Below are 20664 nucleotides of genomic sequence, written 5' to 3' on the forward strand. Positions count from 1 at the left end.
CAGTATGTCCAATGGAGAATTTGAAATTGTATCAACATAGTACATATTTCTCTCGCAGAAGAGAGCTTCGGCATTTTATCACAAGTGTCTGAGGATGTAATAAGTCCCATATTTTGCACCTACCAAAAAGGTAGTTAACATCTTTGGATATCAAATATCTAAAGCACTTTGATGCCACTTGACTCTGCCCAACACTCTACTCTATAAATATTTCGAGAATAATAGCACTTGGGATCTGAAGACTCAACAGCTGTGTTAGCACCTAATGTATTTGTATAGGAGGTATTGTTTGTGATGATAACTCTTCAAATGATCCAAATTCTAATTGTACATAAAGATTTCCCTATCTCGCTTTACCTATTCTTTTAAGTGTAAGGGCTTCTTGCCATTGCTATTCTGGCATAAGCCATAAGGAGGCTCAAGCAAAATAGTTGTTGTGTTGCGTGCATATCAAGGGCTCTGAAGGTCTCTTATCCAGGCCCTAACACCGGAAATAAGGACCTGGAGTTTAGCAAGCACAAAGTGGACAGCAGTCTTGCCTTGCTCTCCAGCAACATTTAAGTACTAGAGTTACATCACATCATATTTACAGCACAAGCAGGCCACTCGGCCCAACAGGTTTATGTTGGTGTTTATGCTCCACATGAGCCTCGTCCTACCCATCTTCATCTAACTCCATCAGCATATCTTTCTATTCCTTTCTCCCTCATGTTTATCTAGCTTTCCCCTAAGGCAACTAGTATAGATGCATTTAAGTGCCCAGTAACTGAAACAAAGGCTGCCTGTAGATGAGAATTGTTGGAGCTTGTAATTTGTTTATAATGCATCAGTAATGTGATTGGGGACATATTAAGAATGTAGGTTGTCATCAGTGTAGCAGTCATTTCTAGGCAACTCACTCCACACCAAAAAGTAAGGTTGAATGGCAGCTTCTTACTAAACACTCACTACTTGAGTTATGGCCGTATCCATTTTTATCGGTACTAGCCATTCTACATCCACAGTGAAGGTCATCGAAAATGCTAAAACCTGGCCCTGACCAACACTCATCAAATCCTTTCCATATAATGACAAATAATTTTAGAGATGCAAGTTCAGTCTTGCACCTTGTTTAATAACTTAACTGGGTCAAGAAGCATTGGCACAGAGGGGGTGGACTCTAACCATGAAAATATTTTCTTAATTAAAGGCATTTTTATGCCCCCCAACTGCTTTGTTTCCAATGCAAGAGCCAGCTACAGAGATGATGTAGCGTACACATGCTGAAGGATTTCCATCAATTTTGAAAGAGCGATGGCTGACATGTTGTTGAAGGCTCACAGTACCAAAAGTATGCTTAATAAATATGTGAAGCAGATGGACCTTTCTTGTTTTGTTAGTTGTCTTTTGATCAAGGGACACGCTGTAAGGAAGCTTAGAACTGAACAAAATGGGTGAGATTAGCAAATTTGTTGGGAATATTAACTCCTGAGCGGTAAAGCAGCTTATTGAGTGGCAGGCCCATCCAGATGAGTAGCAACCGCAGGCCCAGCTGTTTTTAATGGCCAAGCTTCAACAACATATTGCTGGCCAGCTTCCTGCCCCAAATGACGGGCCCAGGGTAAGTGGGGGGGATGGGGGTTCTGGGGCAGTCAGCAATTCAGGATGTGCAGGGGGTGGGAGAAAGAACTCTACAATTCCCTCCTGGGGCCCAGTGAAGTCCTAGCCCCACAAAGGAAAGTTTTAAACTTACCTTACAGGACTTCTTCGCTGGTTTAACTGCTCTCTCTAGCTTCCTGGTTACGATACCATGGAGGTCCTATTGATGTAAAAGGACACAAATTTGCATAAATATGAGGCTGCTACTTATGCCTGATAAATTAGCCATTTTAAAAGCACCCAACTGGTTTCTGTTGGGTGGTGGTGTTAAACATCCTCTGTTGCCTTATTAAAGATAATTTCATAGCAGTAAAGCTGATCTCATTTCACGTACAGTGATTTGTCCCAGTTTTTGATATTGTTGAGGCCTATGTTCAGTAGGGATGTTGGTTGCTATACTGCTCTTGGGTCCTTATCTTCCTCATAGATCACTATTTGGTGCAGAAGTCATTGTCTCCCTCATTCTCCCTGGCTGTATCTGGCTATGGGAAAGGAAGTGACTAAAAATGTTTATTTCACGTTTACAAATTGTGTTTATATTTCAAGGGCTGGAAATGACCTTCAGTGCTCAGTATGCTACCCAGGAAAAGGTGTTGGATAACTTTTTTTTCCTTTTTGTTTTTAGTGATAGGTCTATGGTTTAAAAAGTAGTTCAATGTTACACATTACAAAAAAAAATCAAGTAAAACGTGTGTATCAGGGAGGAAAAAATGTGCCTTTTTAAAATGAATAATTTTAGTCCATCTTTACAACTAGGAATACAAAGTTGTTTAATTTTGAACTGGATAGTGTGTCTGCTGCAACAATTATTGACTTCTCCCAATGCTTCCTTTCTCTGTTCTAGAAGAAGAATGCATTTTGGATGATGGGTACTTCGGGATCCACAGTAAGTGTACTGCAATTGTTTTTATTATCGACTAGTGTTAATGTGACATAAAATAACATTCATAAATATAGGATCTCCTGTGGCACAACTCATAAGTTGGATGATGCCGGTTTATAAAGACAGAAGTATTATACCATGTAATACATTGTCTTCTCCTAAGGTGGAGCTATGTTTTTCTAAAGCCACAAAGTCTTAATTAAGTAATCAGTGCCTCAGGTGAGTGTTTGTGTGAACTGTGCAAATTGAAAAATGCTTGCCAGTCTCGGTCAGAAGCAGCCAGAATTAAGTAACTGTTTATCTATCTTGATATTTGAAGTGTGATAAATATGTTAGATACAACATTTTTATGGATAGAAGATAGATATAGTTTACTTTGTTCAGATCTTTCATACTAACAACCCCCTGTTGTATTGCACATGGGGAGTCAAAACTAAGTGTAGTCTTCAGGTGAAACAAAATGGGGGGGATGGGGATTATTGGAGCAGTGTGTGTGTGTGTGCAGACATCATTCAGTCCCCATTTTTAGTCATTCAGTCCTTATTTTTGTATTTCCATTATAAATTTCTATGTCCACATTTATAATGGAAACTGCCAATGTAAACCATGTAATTACAGAATGGCACTTTCCTGCCATTGATGATGCTTCAACATCTCCACTGGAAAAATAGTCTCATTACAGCCTGACCTGTTTTACATGGGCAGATTCCAACATAACTGTTGACGACATGAATTTATGTTGGCAAAATGTTGACCGGAAGTGTGCGCAAATGTAAGATTTTTTAATATATTAAGTAGATATATATATATATCAGTGGAATTTGAGTTCCTGTGGTCTTCAATTTACTGTATACTTGAGAATGTGTAGCACAAGTGAATCTAATCCTGTCCTTGCCTTAAAAATATATACACCTCAGGCATATATGCACTTCGAGTTTACTGGATAGCAATCTGGAGGCCAGACAGTTGCAGCACAGCCCTGGTTGAGATCAGTTAGTTCACTGCAGAATGGCAATAGAATTTGAGTTGCTCTTGGTCTGTTTCTCAGCTAGGCATTTGGTAACCTCATTGGTGGAGTTCTGTTGTCCTCTTCAATAGATATAACCTGATTCACTATCTTTTTTTTGTCATCAACTCTTAAGGATGGATGGGTGTTCTGTGTCTAGAGTTCTTCCAGTTTTGAGTTGATATTTAGGATGTGTGCAAGAATGTACTTTTATTTCTGAGGATTTTTTTAAGAAGTACTCACAGCTGGAGACAGAAACTCATTATGGCTATGAATTTGGCTCCTACCACTTTGATAGAATATCCGAATATACACCCATTCTATTCACTATCAGTGAATTTAGGTATGCTTTATAAGATGTTAATATGATTGTGATGCATAGCATTTAGGATTGTTTGTGTGTATGTGCATTTATCAGAAACCATCAGCTTGTCTTTTCTTTTGGAATAGTTTATCTGTAAATATGTTTGTTTCTAATCCCATTATCCTTCTTTGGTCTTGGTTGTTAAATGAAATTCCAAGCTCTGGTGGTTGTGAACCATGCTCGTTTGTACATGTTTAATATTTCTCTAATGCTTATTGTGCATTTGACCATGTTGGTACCATGCACCAATCAAAATAGTGTTTCTTTTTATCCATTTATTCACATTCCATTGCATAGATGAAACCAGTTCAACGTCAGCTACAATTACTTTTAAGAAATATGCCTGTTATAAATTTTTGCTCTGCCTAAGATTTTCTCTCATTCATGTGATTGTTCTTCCATAAGTGGAACTGCGCACTTCACAATGAGGAGCTTACTTTCATTGCTCAATATTGCGATGTATGTTGGCATAACTCGGGTGTCACAATGACACTCCTTGTTCTATGAAACATAGAAAATAGGAGTAGGCCATTCGGCCCTTCGAGCCTGCACTGCCATTCAATGAGTTCATGGCTGAACATGCAACTTCAGTACCCCATTCCTGCTTTCTCGCCATACCCCTTGATCCTCCTAGGAGTAAGGACTACATCTAACTCCTTTTTGAATATATTTAGTGAATTGGCCTCAACAACTTACTGTGGTAGAGAATTCCACAGGTTCACCACTCTGGGTGAAGAAGTTTCTCCTCATCTCGGACCTAAATGGCTTACCCATTATCCTTAGACTGTGACCCGTGGTTCTGGACTTCCCCAACATTGGAAACATTCTTCCTGCATCTAACCTGTCTAAACCCATCAGAATTTTAAATGTTTCTATGAGATCTCCTCTAATTCTTCTGAACTCCAGTGAATACAAGCCCAGTTGATCCAGTCTTTCTTGATATGTCAGTCCCGCCATCCAGGGAATCAGTCTGGTGAACCTTCGCTGCACTCCCTCAATAGCAAGAATGTCCTTCCTCAAGTTAGGAGACCAAAACTGTACACAATAGTCCAGGTGTGGCCTCACCAAGGCCCTGTACAACTGTAGCAACATCTCCCTGCCCCTGTACTCAAATCCCCTTGCTATGAAGGCCAACATGTCATTTGCTTTCTTAACCGCCTGCTGTACCTGCATGCCAACCTTCAATGACTGATGTACCATGACACCCAGGTCTCGTTACACCTCCCCTTTTCCTAATCTGTCACCATTCAGTGAATAGTCTGTCTCTGTTTTTACCACCAAAGTGGATAACCTCACATTTATCCACATACTTCATCTGCCATGCATTTGCCCACTCACCTAACCTATCCAAATCACTCTGCAGCCCCATAGCATCCCCCTCGCAGCTCACACTGCCACCCAACTTAGTGTCATCTGCAAATTTGGAGATACTACATTTAATCCCCTCATCTAAATCATTAATGTACAATGTAAACAGCTGGGGCCCCAGCACAGAACCTTGTGGTACCCCACTAGTCACTGCCTGCCATTCTGAAAAGTACCCATTTACTCCTACTCTTTGCTTCCTGTCTGACAACCAGTTCTCAATCCATGTCAGCACACTACCCCCAATCCCATGTGCTTTAACTTTGCACATTAAACTCTTGTGTGGGACCTTGTCGAAAGCCTTCTGAAAGTCCAAATACACCACATCAACTGGTTCTCCCTTGTCCACTCTTCTGGAAACATCCTCAAAAAATTTCAGAAATTTTGTCAAGCATGATTTCCCTTTCACAAATCCATGCTGACTTGGACCTATCATGTCACCTCTTTCCAAATGCGCTGCTGTGACATCCTTAATAATTGATTCCATCATTTTACCCACTACCGATGTCAGGCTGACTGGTCTATAATTCCCTGTTTTCTCTCCCTTTTTTTAAAAAGTGGGGTTACATTGGCTACCCTCCACTCCAAAGGAACTGATCCAGAGTCTATGGAATGTTGGAAAATGACTGTCAATGCATCCGCTATTTCCAAGGCCACCTCCTTGAGTACTCTGGGATGCAGTCCATCAGGCCCTGGGGATATATCGGCCTTCAATCCCATCAATTTCCCCAACACAAATGAACAGGGTATCATGGTCCTCACACTTGCTCCCCTCTGAAAGGTGGATTGTAACACTTTAGTGAGACAAAACCAGATAAGGATTGCTAAACTGTTGTATTTTACTGTCTAAATGAATGTACAGAGCAATAATCTTCCATTAATGCAACTTCAGCCCCTCATAAATAAGAAAGTAATACAAAATTGCCCACACTGATTCTTTTAACAGGCTGAAAGCATTAAATTTTCTTGGACAGCCTTTCTCTGAAACCTGACCAGTTATTAAAGATCACTTTCTTATTAAAGATCACGTGCCTTCTCGAACCTTCCTCACTTGGCAGCCTTTGGAACTGATTCTAAGCATGTACAAGCAACTCTCGATTATCCGTACACGGATCTAACAGAAAACCCGCTGCAACGGCACTTTTTAAACACTGCACACGTGAATACCAGCTGACGTAATGAGGGTTGTCACTTCGTCCCCAGACAGGAACAGATGAAAACAAAACCTATACTGTAGTCAGTTCTGGTTACTTACAGGGATTTAAATCATTATCATTAGGGGGGATCCTTGGGATAGATGAAGTTCTGATACACATGATAGCGTCCCGTGTACAGCTGCACAGAGATGGACATTTTGCTGTTTTTCTAATCTCTGCACCGGATAACAAGCTGATCGCACTGCAACAGAAACAGAAAGCAACGCAAAGCTCCTGTCCAAACTACAGTACTCATTTTTGGTCTTTAATGCGCTCTTACAGCCCTGGGTGCAATGAATTATTTATTGAATGTTCCCACTCCAGAGTGTTTAAAAATATCCGCTTCCAACACAATAGGGTTCACTGTGTCCTTGCCTGCGGTTTTACCTTTCTCCATGTGAAAGACCGTGGATCAAATTACAGGGGCATTTAAAAATAAAATATAACGCGCTATGATAACACGAACTAAGCCTTTGGTTGATTCTATCACTGTCAAATTTCCACTCTGAGACGTGCACTCGTCCTAGTAGCAAAATTGTTTATCCGGAATAGCCTGATCCCCGAGGGACCTGGATAATGGAGAGTTGCCTGTATTTCATTTCTCTTTTCCGTGTGTCCATTGGCAAGATGAGGACTTCGACCCCTCCTCTGTTCAGTAGAGCTGCCAATTACATTGGCTGTTTCTCTCACTCCTACCCCAATGTAGGCCAGGCTGGACTACTTCATGTTGTGTACGTCTGACTTCAATTCCTCCCAACCTCAAGTGTGAATGCTTACTGGAAGTGTCTGAAACACATCCCTTATTGTCCCAGTTTTGATGGCTACTCATTACCTGTAGGGCGAGCTTATTAACATACTTATAATCCTACCTTTGTCCCACCAGCTGCAAGGTGGATTTTTATATCTTTTGAAAACTGACTTTTTAACATAAAAGTGACACTTGAATTTAAGTCGTATTCAAATCCTTTTTGTTGAAAAAGTAAAAGATAGCCAAAACACAACAAAGTGTATGGTGAAAAACTACTTGAGTGCTGGGAAGAAAGTAAGAAACAAAGAATAAAAGCAAGTTCACAAGAAGAAAAGTATTTTACAGGTGACCACATGGATTAATAACCTGTTGTGGGGTGGACTTCACCCTGATAATCAGTGGCAGATGACGTGTTTCTGGACTTGCATACATATTGGTACATAGTCTACTGCAGCACAAATAGGCCATTCAGCCCAACTGGTTTGTTCTGGCATTTATGCTCTACATGAGCCTCCTCCCATCCCTCTTCATTGAACGCTATCAGCATATCCTACTCCTTTCCCACACATGCTTATCTAGCTTACCCTTAAATGCATCTGTTAATTCGCCTCAACTATTCCTAGTGGTAGCGAATGCCACAATCTTAGCACTCTTTTTGGGTAAATAAACTTCTCCTGAATTCCCTATTGGGTTTATTAGTGACCGTCTTGTATTGACCACAAGTGAAAACATTTTCTCCACATCTATCCTATCTAACCCTTTCATAAAAGACCTCAATAAGATCAACCCTCAATCTTCTATATTTGAGATTAAGAAGGATTGTTTGACCTTTGAAGCCTATTTCCATGAATTGTGCACAAACTGTTTCATAGACCAGGTTGAGCCCACTGTTAATTCCAGAAGAAAGGTTCTGTAAATTTCTTTCACTTTCCCCGCCGCCACCTAAAGAGTAAATTACATAATTCATTGTAAGTATAAATTGAAATGGGTTGATTGGCCCAATTTTGCTAAATGTAAATACCCTTGCATTTTATGAAAACAATAAAGCATTTAAATTGCATTGCCACACAGTGACTTGTACCTTTCTTGAGCACAACACAACAGATGTCAAAAAAGAGTCTGCCAGAGTGAACACATCAAAGGGTTCAGCCTTTATTAACAGCACCACCACCATCCAAAACAAGAAAAATGTCTGAAAATCAAAATAAACAAAAATTATTGTTTTAATTTAAAGTATTGCAACTGAGGTACACTGTTACTGTACCACTCTCTCACCCACTTAACTGCTTCTATTTGCATATATGTAAATTCAGTCTTTTTAAAATGTGACGCCATTAATCTGATTCTGCAAGATGTTCCCCTACCTCTGGGTTACCAATCAACTATTACTAAATACTGAATCCAATATATTGTCTCCTCAAGCACTATTCTCTACACTGAACTAAAAAGCCAATGTTTATTGTAAATGCCTCTTTGTGGGCCTCCTACCTCTTGCTCATTGTTTGTCCTTGGATAATTGAAAACTCATCTCTATTAGCTGCCCTTTATTGGCTCCTTACAATTTAATTGCACAGCTTCAGATTCTCATCCCTCCCTGAAACCCATATCATTTAATGTTATGTACCATCTTTTTATGATCTGTGCTTTGATTTCTGGCCAACTCTCCATAATGTCATTTTGTCCCCACATGAACAACAACAGTAGTTCTTTTTGACACCTTGTTAGCACTTCCTCAACTCTACTCTCTGTCGAGCTGTGTTAGAGTATGGTGAGAATAAGAAAAGATCAGACTAAATTGTATTCAAGAGGTAATAAGTTCTAAATTTGAACTGGAAAAATATCTGATGTAATAATTTAAAAGAAAAGGAAGAACTTTCATCTGCAAAGCATCTTTCTTAACCTCAGGACATCACAAAGCACCTCAGTCAATTAAGTATTTCTGAAGTGTAGTTACAATTGTAATGTAGGCAAGTGTGGCAGCTGATTTGTACACAGCAAGGTCCCACAAACAGCAATGTGATAAAAGACCAGGAAATCTTTTTTTTAAATGTTGGTTGACTAATATTGACTAGGACACTGGGGAGAACTCCACAGTGCCATGGGATATTTTATGTCCATCTGAGAGGGCAGGTATGACCTCAGTTTAACATTGCATCCGAAAGACAGCACTGAAGTGTCAACCTAGATTATGGGCTGAAGTCTCGGTAGTGAGGCGTGATCCCTCAATTTTCTGATTGAGGAGAGAGCGCTACTGCTGAGCTAAGGCTGATAAATTTAAGATGTTCTGTCCCTTCTATGTCATTCGTTCACGAGCTTTTTTTTCAATCCTATGAAAGTAGCCCAATAGCTTTTTAACAGCAACCCAAATTCATTTTATTAACATTGGAGAGTGTGGATAATCAGATGGGGAACTGTTTGTGTGTGTGTGTGTGTGTGTGTGAGAGAGAGAGCGAGACAGATGGGATTTTTGTTACAACTCAGTGCATTCTGAAAGAAGACCTACAGTCTGCTGTTACAATGATTGACACTTCTTCTGGATTTTAGTTCTTCTTTGTTTTGAATAGTGTAATTTAGCTTAATTTATCTGCTAGTAATTTTAGAAAGACAGTGTGCAACAGTCCTTCTCTGTAGCATGTTTTGGGATCTAACTGATTGTAGAATTACCAGAGCACTAACCTGCTAGCTTCTGTTATTTTCATTAATAAAACATTCACTGTGCTGTCACTGGTGTCATATACTGGAATATAATAACCTGGATCAACCAGAATGTAATACTGTTTGCAAAAAATCCTGCATGCACATATGGTCTGCGGAATGTGATCGTTAACTCTGCAGTGTTCCAAAATGTATGCTGATATGTGGATGATTTTGTAGAATTTAGTTTCTGATGGACAAAAACCAAATAACTTAATTTGCGTTTATAGATGGTGTTGAGAAATTGGATTCTGGATGGTTAACTTGCCAAAGTGAAATTCGTTTGAGGTTACACTATTCTGAGAAACCTCCAGTTTCCATATCCAAGAAGAAGTTCAAGAAATCCAGATTTAGGTAAACCATTTTTGTTAATTTTAAATTTTAGGACTGTTCAGCACATCAAACCTGGACTTGATTGGTGGGAAATGCTAATTGTAACTGCAATATGATATGAAATTAAGACAACTGGACTGAATGAGGTTGACGATATTCATTGGTCAAAGTGAAATCTATTCTCTACAGATTTGAAAGAATACAGTTACGCTGTCCAACCCCACATTGGAACTGGAATGGTTTTTACGCATGATATATAGGGCCCAAGTTTCGGCCTCAGTTGCTCCTGATTTTTTGGAGCAACTGGTGTAGAACGGAGTATCTTAAAAAATCAAATTCTCGGCATTTAGTTTGCTCCAGTTCTAGTCAGTTAGAACAGTTTCACTTTGGAACAGAATTTTTTTTTCAAAAGGGGGAGTGTCTGGCCACTTACGTTGTTTTCAAAGTTTCTGCAGTGAAAACTTACTCCAAACTAACTTAGAATGGAGTAAGTGAAAATTTTTGTACGCTCGAAAAAACCTTGTCTACACTTTAGAAAATCAGGCGTAGATTACAAATCAGGTGTAGGGAATGGTGGGGTGGGGGGGGGTTAAAGGGAAGTTTACAAACATTAAACACTTCAGTTTTACAAATAAAGAGCCATCATCAATAATAAATGATAAAAACATCAATAAATCAACCAATAAATCAATCCAAAAAAAATTAATAAGAAATAATTTTTTTAAAAATCAATAAATAAAAATATTTCTACTTGCTGACTGCAGCACCGGGAGCCCTCCAACAGTGTGCTGGGATGCCCCCCGCCCCCCAGTGTGTCTCTGTCAGTGTCTCTATCTCTCTGTCTGTCTGTGTGTCTCTCACTCTGTCTGTCAGTGTCTGTGTTTCTGACAGCGAGAGGAGGGGGGGGGGGAAGGGGAAGGAGAAGGGAGGTGGGGGGGAAAGGAAAGAGAGAAGGGGGAAAGGAGGCTGAACGGGCCGGGCCCAAGACTTCGGGCAGGGCCCGTACCCAGCACCAGATTTACAGGTAGGTGGCGTTGGGTCGGGGAGAGCGCGGGTCGTGGCGGAGGGAGGTCGGGTCCAGTCCGGTGGGGGGGGCGCAGAAGGAGGTCGTGTCGGGGTGAGAGGGAGGAGGTCAGGTTGGGTTGGGAGCGCGGGTCGGGTCTGGTCCGGGGGCGGCGGGTGGGAGTCGGGTCGGGATGCAGCCCCAGTGAGGCCATTCGGCCAGGGCTAGGGGCTGCGTGCTTCGGGCCCCTCCCACACAGTTTTGGGCTCCTGGAGTTACTGCACATGCGCACCCACTGTAGCGTGCATGTGCAGAGGTCCCGGCACTGTTTTCAGCGCAGGGACCTAGCTCCGCCTCCTACAGCTCATGCTGCGCCGCGCCCGGCTCCAGAGGACCAGCAGGGAGCCGGAGAATCTGCAAGTTTTTTTTTAGGCGCACTTTGTGGCGCGAAAAACGGACGTCCAAGTCGGGGCTGCGCCGTTCTAGGCGCGGCCCGAAACTTGGGCCCAACTACTGAGTTGTGTCAATATTTCAACACTTGTGTCACTCCACTAGGAGCTTGCATAATAATAGCAGTAAAACTGCAAACTTTTATTTCTGTTTGGGGGGGCCTTTCTTCCTTTTATAGTGTCATTGCCTTGCTAACCCTCTATGAAACGGGGTTTGTTGGAGTACAGCTTTAGAGCATAAAAGACTTTGGATCTTGCCGTAGCACTCCACTTTACATCCTCAGATATTGTAACATCAATTTTCTGAGGTATCTGCTTCTGTCATAGTTACTTTTAACTATTTCCTTGTGTCACTTACATTAAGGAAAGTTATTTCTTGGTGCTTAATTCTTCTTCCAATGAATCACTTTTGGAATTGCAGTCACTTATTCCCAACCAGAGCAAATGAGATGAATTATAACATAGTTAATCTGTTTTGAGGGAAGAATGTTGGCTAAGTTGCAGCGAGACCTTAAGTATTCTCATTGCGATGGGTTTTTACGTCTACCTGAGCCACTGGAATAAGGAGAGAAAGCCTTAAATTACCCAGAAGCAACTTCTACAATGCAGTGTTCCTTAAGTACTGCACTGACTGTTGGCCAAGATTATGTGCTCAAATCAGCAATGGGGCTTCAACCCAGAGCTTCTGACTCCCAAGGTAAAGTGCTACCAACTTGCATACCATGAAAAGTTAATGTTGACACAATAGCACAATTTTGCATTTTTTTTGCTTCATTAGTAATCTTCTAAAATAAAAACAACTGCCTGAGCAATATATATATTTTTAAATCTAAATGTTTTAATACTCAAATTTATCTAGTCATGCCTCCACTACTTATTCCAACTAATGTAACCCAAATTACTCTGGCATTAGAATTATTTTGTGCACAAGTTTTATTTGTTGAAGCAGCATAAGTTAATGTTTTTTTTCAAAAATTGATAATTGTTTAAATTTTAAAACTGATCTTCAGTTGCTGACTTCACGTGTTATGAAGAGTCTGGAAGGGAGTTCTGTGAAGTGTGTTTTCTTCCAATGACCCTACTAGGATTTTCAGCTTTAATTTACAACCATAGTGGACTAAGTTAGACAATTGCTGAGGAAATGAATCCCAATCTAATTTGCCTGCTCAGCCACAGCTAAAACCAACATGTTGACTGTCTAACCAATGAAAACAAATACCAGTCAGTATGACCTGCCTAAATGTGAGGCAAGATTATTGCATTCACCTCGATTTTTATGGTGGGCCCATGAGTATTGGAGAACAAGAGGTCGATTATTGCATTAGTTTAGTTATATTATGTCTGTGACATGGAAGGGGAATTGGATAGAAAACCCGATGCGAAGTTGATATCTTGTAACCTGAATGATGAAATGGAACTCTGAGTTTTGACTCCTGCTTCACTGTGAAGTACTATGGTATACTGACTTGAGAATACAGGTGTCAACCTATTGAGTAATGAGGACTGTCGATCAAGAGAGAGAGTAGAACCAGAAGACACTGCCTGCAGTCGAAAGGGCATAAATTCAGAATTAATCTGGAAAGATTTCCAGTGAGAAAAGGTAAATATTTGGAACATGATCCCTAGGGAGATGGTGGAAGCAGATAGTATTGATTCTTACAAATGCAACTTGGATAGGTTTCTTTTTAAAAAATATATATATTTTGGGATACAGTAAATGAGTAATTTGAGGTGGTATAAGGTATATGTAGATAGTATGCTTGGGAGGATCAGGTACTTTGGACCCATGGTTTCCAAAGCTTTCCACCTCTGGACTTTCCTTGCCTCTATTGGTATCATGTTGAAGATTAATTGGTAGATTGATTGCCATGATTAGTCAACGACATTATCGTTGTATCATGACTACCAGGCTTTCAGATAGAAGGCTAACTGGATCCATTTTTTTTGTCTTAACAATTCCTATGTTCCTATGAGTGGATTTTCTATCAGGCAGTGCAACAGAATTCCGGTTCTCAGTATTGCAACAATTGTTTAAACAATGACTTCCAGCTGTGCCAACTTCGGGTGACGAAAAAGTCTAGCTAGGTGAACTTTTTGAGCCTGTAATAAGTGGAATTGAATGCATGTGGACCTACTGCAAGGCATGTTTAAACTTAATTTGAGAATGTTGAATTGTCACCCAACAGCCACCCCGATCCAGTGTGATGTGAATTTGTCAGCTACCTTTCATCAGAATAGAAATGGGTATGGTAAAGAAATAGAACTGCTTTCTAAAATTTTCTCCGACAGAAACATTTTAACAATCCAAGGGAAATGTGAGTGAGATTGCTTTGGTACTTAGTTACTTCAATGTTTTATTGTATTCTTTGAGACCGGTGATGTTAAAGGAGGTATACAGTGGTCGGTAGCAGTTTAACTCCGGCTGATTGACCCTTCCACTCGAGCATCAATCAAACTTCAATAATTATATTGGTTTCAACAGAGTTTTTCTTTGATAGGCAGCCACAGTTTAGGAGAAAATGAGTAGTATTCACTCAGCTGGCTACCTAACTTATGAAGAGCAGTTATAAGATATCTAATTGAAGTACTCAGCTAAAAATAACCCTTGTCGGAATAGCACTCCTATGTTGGAGAGCTTTCTGGGTGAGAACAAACATCACAGAATAAATGAAATGGATAGAGACATGTATACTATTGAAAATTTTTGATGGAGAAGAATTCAAAATAGGGGAGGAACTGGTTTTTTAATACTTACCCCCCCCCCCCCGGAAAAGTAATCTATAGCAGATAAGGGATAAATGCAATGCATGGAGTTGATTTCCTCCCTTACCCTACTTATATAAAAGGAGAAATTGAGGCTGTAGTAAGTAAAGAGGGGTCTGTGACCTGAAAGAGATGATGTAGCTTGGGAAAGTAGCTGTCCAAAAAACTACTCTGGGAGGAGGAATGTTCCAAAACTTAGTTTCCATTCTTGGCCTGTGGCTGGTTGTCACATTGTCATCAACTCTATATAGCTATATAGCCCATGCACTGTGCAAGAGTTGTGCATTGGACCAGTGAGTTAATACATACTGCAACTAAAAAAAACTCTCAATTTTAAAAGAAAATTCCTCTTTTTAAAAAAAATAAATAAATAAAATTAATCACTGGATGCAGGCATTGCTGGCAAGGTCCATCATTTATTGCCATCCCCAATTGACCTTGAGATGGTGGTGTTGAGCCAACTTCTTAAACTGCTGCAGTTTGTGCGATTGAAGGTACTCCCACAGTGCTGTTGGGGATGGAGTTCCAGGAGTTTGATCCAGTGACTATGAAGGAACTGCAATATATTTGCAAGTCAGTGACTTAAGGGGGGATCTTGGAGGTGGTGGTCCTATTATCACCTAGACAAGGATTGAAAGGGCAGAGGTCACAGGTTTGGGAGGTGCTGTTGAAGAAGCCTGGGCAAGTTGCTGCAGTGCATTTTTAGACAGTGCACACTGCAGCCACGGTGTTCCTGAGGCGAAGGGGGTGGTGATTAAGCTGGTGGATGAGGTGCCAATCAAGCGGGCTACTTTGTCCTGGATGGTGTCGAGCTTCTTGTGTTGTTGGAACTGCACTCATCCAGGTAAATGCAGAGTATTCCATCAGACTTCTGACTTGTGCCTTGTAGATGATGGAAAGGCTTTGGGGAGTCAGAAGGTGAGTTACTTGCCACAGAGTACCCTGCTTCTAACTTGCTCTTGTTGCCACAGTAATCCCCTGCCCCCTCTAGGATGTTGAAGGTGGGGGATTTGATTATGGTAGTGCCATTGAATATTATGGGGAGTTGGTTAGATTCTCTCTTGTTGGAGATGGTCATTGCCGAGAACTTGTGTGGTGTGAATGGTACTTGCCACTTATCAGTCCAAGTCTGAATGTTAGCATGGTCTTGCTGCGTGTGGGCACGGTCTGCTTCATTATCTGAGGAGCTGTGAATGGAACTGAACATTATGCAATCATCACTAAAAGTTAACCAGGTTAACAAGCCCATAAAAAAGCAAACCAAGCACCAGGGATTATTTCTAGAGAGATAGAATTAAAAAGTAGTGAAGTTACGCTAAGCAAGAATGATACCAGAAATGCGAGGGTATACATATCAGGAAAGGATGAACAGGCTTGGCTTCTTTACTCTTGAAAAGAGAAGGCTGAGGGGTGACCTAATAGAGGTCTTTAAAATTATGAAAGGTTTTGATCGAATAGATAGTGTGTTTCTACTTGTGGGGAAGAGCCTAACTTAGAGGCCATCAATATAAGATAGTCACCAATAAATCAAATAGGAAATTCAGAAGACATTTCTTTACCCAGAGAATGGTGAGAATGTAGAACTCGCTACCACGAAGTGGTTGAAGCAAATAGTATAGATGCATTTAAGGGGTGGTTAGATAACCATATTAGGGAGAAAGGAATAGAGAGTTATGCTGAGGGTTAGATGAGGAAAAATGGGCGGAGGATAAACACCGGCATTGACTGGTTGGGCCGAATGGCCTGTTTGTGCTGTATAACGTTCCAACTTCTGACCTTAGGATTGAGGGAACATAGAAACAGGAGTAAGCCATTTATCCCCTCGAGCTTGTTTCGCCATTCATGGCTGATCTAAATATCATTGACGCAGCTGAAGATGGTTGGGCCTAGGACACTGCCTTGAGCAACTCTTGTGCTAGGTATGACTCCAGCCAACGGAGAGTTTTACACTTGATTCCCATAGACTTCAACTAGGGTGCCTTGATACCACACTAGGTCAAATGTTGCCTTGGTGTCAAGGACAGTCACTCTCTCCTCGCCTCTGGAATTCAGCTCTTTTGTCTTTCTGTCTAAGCATAACTAAGATCGCATTTTTCCACATACGTAACATCGCCCTTGCCTCAGCTCATCTGCTGCTGAAGCCCTTATCTATGTCTTTGTTACCTCTTCCAACACATTCCTGGCTGGCCTCCCACATTCTATCCTATGTAAACTAGAGGTGATCCAAAACTCGACTGCCCATGTCCTAACTTGCACCAAGTCCTGCTCACTCATCACCCCTGTGCTCGCTGGCCTACATTGGCTCCCAGTTAAGCAACACCTCTTAATACAAAATTCTCACCCTTGTTTTCAAATCCTCCCCCACCCCCGTTGGGAGATGCCTGCACTCCTTTAATTCTACCCTCTTGAGCATCCCTGATTATAATCACTCAACCATTGGTAGCCATGCCTTCTGTTGCCTAGATCCTAAGCTCTGGAATCCCCTGCCTAAATCTCTCTCCACCTCTTTCCTCCTTCAATATGTTCTTTAAAATCCACCTCGTTGTCCAAGATCTTGGTCACCTGCCCTAAATTCTCCTTGTGTGGCTCGGTGTAAAAAATGTTGTCTCAATACTCCTGTGAAGAACCTTGAGTCGTTTCATTACGTTAAAGGCACTATATAAATACAAGTTGTTGTTTGGAGCCAAGTGTACCTGGCAGAACCCAAACTAAGCATCGGTGAGCAGATTATTGATGAGTAAGTGTTGCTTGAGAGCACTTTCAATGTCCCCTTTCATCCCTTTGATGAATGAGAGTAGGCTGATAAGGTGGTAATTGCCTGGTTTAGATTTGTCTTGCTTTCTGTGGCAGGACATACCTGGGCACTTTCAGGTAGATGCCAGTGTTGTAGTTGTATTAGAAATAGCATGGCTAGTGCTGAAGCACAAGTCTCATCACTGCGGCCGGAATGTTGTCTGGGCCCTTTGCTATATCCAGTGTGCTTAACCATTTCTTTATAATGTGGAATGAATTGAATTGGCTGAAGACTGGCTTCTGTGATGTGGACCTCCGGAGAAGGTTGAGGTGGATCATCCAATCGGCACTTCATGCTTCTAAAGGCTTCAGCCTTGTTTTTTGCACGTGTGTGTGTGTGTGTGTCTGTGTGGCTCTACCATCATTGAGGACGAGGACCCGCCTCCACCCCTTGTTTAATTGTCCACCGCCATTTACAACTGGATGTCGTAGGAGTGCAGACCTTTGAACTGATCCATTGGTTGTGGGATCACTTACCTCTGACCGTAGCATGCTGTTTAGCACGCATTTAGTCATGTGTTTTAGCTTCACTAGGTTGATGCCTCCTTTTCTGATGGGATTGGACAGGTTAGATGCAGGAAGAAGTTCCCGATGTTGAAGTCCAGAAGCAGGGGTCACAGTCTAAGGATAAGGGGTAAGCCATTTAGGACCAAGATGAGGAGAAACTTCTTCACTCAGAGAATTGTGAACTTGTGGAATTCTCTACCACAGAAAGTTGCTGAGGCCAGTTCGTTAGATATATTCAAAAGGATGTGGCCCTTACGGCGAAAAGGATCAAGGGGTATGGAGAGAAAGCAGGAAAGGGATACTGAGGTGAATGATCAGCCATGATCATATTGAATGGTGGTGCAGGCTCGAAGAGCCGAATGGCCTACTCCTGCACCTATTTTCTATGTTTTCAGGTACGCCTAGTGCTGCTACTGGCATGCTCTTCTACACTCCTCATTGAACCAGGGTTTGTCGCCTGGCTTGATGATGATGGTGGTAGAGTGAGAGATATGCTATGCCATGAGGTTACAGATTGTGGTGGAATACAATTCTGCTGCTGCTGATGGCCCACAGCGCCTCATCGATTCCTAGTTTTGAGCTGTTAGATCTGTTCTGAATCTATCCCATTTAGCACAGTGGTAGTGCCACACAACACGATGGAGGGTGTCCTCAGTGTGAAGACGGAACTTTGTCTCCACAAGGACTTCTACCAATACTGTCATGGACAGATGCATCTGCGACAAGTAGATTGGTGAAGACGAGGTCAAGTAGGTTTTTCCCTCGTTGTTTCTCTCCACCTGCCACAGGCCCAGTCTAGCAGCTATGTTCTTCAGGACTCGACCAGCTCATTCAGTAGCGCTGTTACGGAGCCATCTTGGTGATGGCATTCAAGTCCCTCACCCAGAGTAGGTTCTGTGCCCTTGCTACCCTCAATGCTTCAGGTGGTATTCGGGATGTTTCCTTGCCCACGTTTGACCTGATGCCATGAGACTTCATGTTGTCCAGAGCCAATGTTGAGAACTCCCAGGTGTATACCACTCTAGTAGGTGTATCCTGCCGGTGGGACAGGACATCCCCAGGGATGATGATTGAGGAATTGGCTGAAAAGTATGATTCTTGCCGCACATGCACGTTTTGTCCCATTGTGAAGCCGGCACGCGGCCTGTGCGGGACCTCCAGATATCCCTCCCTAAAGGATTCTTTCTTTCTTCCTCACAAGATTGTTTTATGTAGGTGTAAAAACCTGATGGTCTCAAATAAGCAATCTATTAGTTGTATCAAAAATGTAATATGGTTCTAGTTGAAGATCTTAGAGGTCAGTAATAACTCTCGAAATTACTTGAATTGTTTGATAGACTGAACTTGTAAATTTGTCCCTTTTTTTTTTAAACTGTCAAGTGCAAAATTACAGAATCTTCAATATGAACTGAATCTTCTGGAAGTATTTTTTAATTGGAATTCTTTTATGCCCCATCTGTTTTTAAAGGGTAAAATTGACATTGGAGGGTTTCGAGGAGGAGGATGAAGATGATGACAAACTGGTAACTACCTCAGTGCAGAAAATGGCCAATACTTTAGAAATTTCCTTAATCAGCACCGATGGATACAAATCACGTCACTCACAGCCAGATTGTGGATATGCCTTGGAACCTGGCCAGTGGACAGAGTATAGCATTCAAACCATGGAACCAGATAACCTAGAATTAATTTTTGACTTCTTTGAGGTATGACAATTTTTGTTCTGTTGCGCAGTTTTTTAAAAAATCGTCTGAGGGAATTATGTAAATGAATGATACACTTAACGCACAAGTTGAAGTTCAGGGTGGAAGGAAAGGATTCAACACGAAACCTCCATGCTGGAATAGTAATTGCTGTATTCATATGAGAGAAGTCTCATTGACAAAATTTGTACCCTGAACAATATTTATTTTGTCTCCTACCCCCTGCTGAAACAACCTCATTCTGGTCTTTTTCTTCTGTCATTAGAAGCAACCTTGGTTCTCTCCCATAGTGGAAATAAAAATTGTTTTTTCAGTTTGTTATATTTAGCAAACTTTGATTTTGAGTAATAGTACATATTAACGGTTTATTAATTAGGGAATTTAAAGCCTCCGTTTCAGTCTCTGGGGAGCTTTTGTCCAGGTTACTCGGTGTATTTTTAACTTCGTTGTAATTCAGTCTAAAAAAAATTCTTCAGTGCTGGTCCTCTTGTCATTTTGCAACAGGTCATGATTGTACTCTATTTGTGGCTACCTGTTTTTGTTGGTGTCTGGCTTCAAAATTAGCATCAACTGCTGAGGAGCCCTCCCACCAAAAGTTGGTCCCAATGCATCTTTGTGCATTCCAATGTCACCAGTTTTTTTTTCATATGCAAACCTTATTCTGGACTCTGCAAGTAGGTTTGATATAATTGGTTCAATTGTTGGATGTCCTGCCCACCAGAATGTGTAGGTTGTATTTGTCTATCCAGCTTGACAAAGGACTCTTCGAACTCTAGGATAAAGAATGCAGTGTGGAAGAGATTTGCAAGCCCACTTAAGGCGCCCTAGATGAACCAAATTCTGCATTCTCACTTAGTGGAAAAGATGCTAGTGAGGGTGAGGGCGAAAGGGATTGCCGTATGTCCCATTTGGCCTCTGCTGTTGGATATATATTAGCCTAACCTTCAGGTTAAGGCACTGAGTCTTAACATGAGCAAATGAGCAAAAGTCTTGCATGAGCAAATGTTGATATTGGCAATGGCTGGAATGTCCTATCCCTGATTGACACTCATGTGACTTAAGTTGTCCTCATCGATGCAGTCACCTCACTTGATCTGATACTGATTTGGATACCGAGCAGCGGCCAGCTGCGATTCTAAAATGACACCATCACTCCTCCAGAGAGAAAAAATAAAATGTGAATCAAGGAGTTTGCACCCTTTCTCCCATTCCCCCCCCC

At 41.4% G+C, this 20664-nt stretch overlaps 1 protein-coding gene across 4 annotated transcripts in view; it reads left to right on the forward strand.

The window, feature by feature from the left end:
• Positions 1 to 20664, forward strand: part of gpcpd1 (glycerophosphocholine phosphodiesterase 1) — a 75649-nt gene that overhangs the window by 16586 nt on the left and 38399 nt on the right. For all 4 annotated transcript variants that reach the window (XM_070889873.1, XM_070889870.1, XM_070889869.1 and 1 more), the window contains 3 exons: positions 2483 to 2524; positions 10125 to 10248; positions 19211 to 19448. In XM_070889873.1, coding sequence (XP_070745974.1) covers positions 2483 to 2524; positions 10125 to 10248; positions 19211 to 19448 — 404 coding nt within the window. The remainder of the gene's footprint in view (positions 1 to 2482; positions 2525 to 10124; positions 10249 to 19210; positions 19449 to 20664) is intronic.

This window comes from Pristiophorus japonicus, chromosome 9, assembly GCF_044704955.1.
Source record: "Pristiophorus japonicus isolate sPriJap1 chromosome 9, sPriJap1.hap1, whole genome shotgun sequence".
In the NCBI taxonomy this organism is placed as follows: Eukaryota; Metazoa; Chordata; class Chondrichthyes; family Pristiophoridae; genus Pristiophorus; species Pristiophorus japonicus.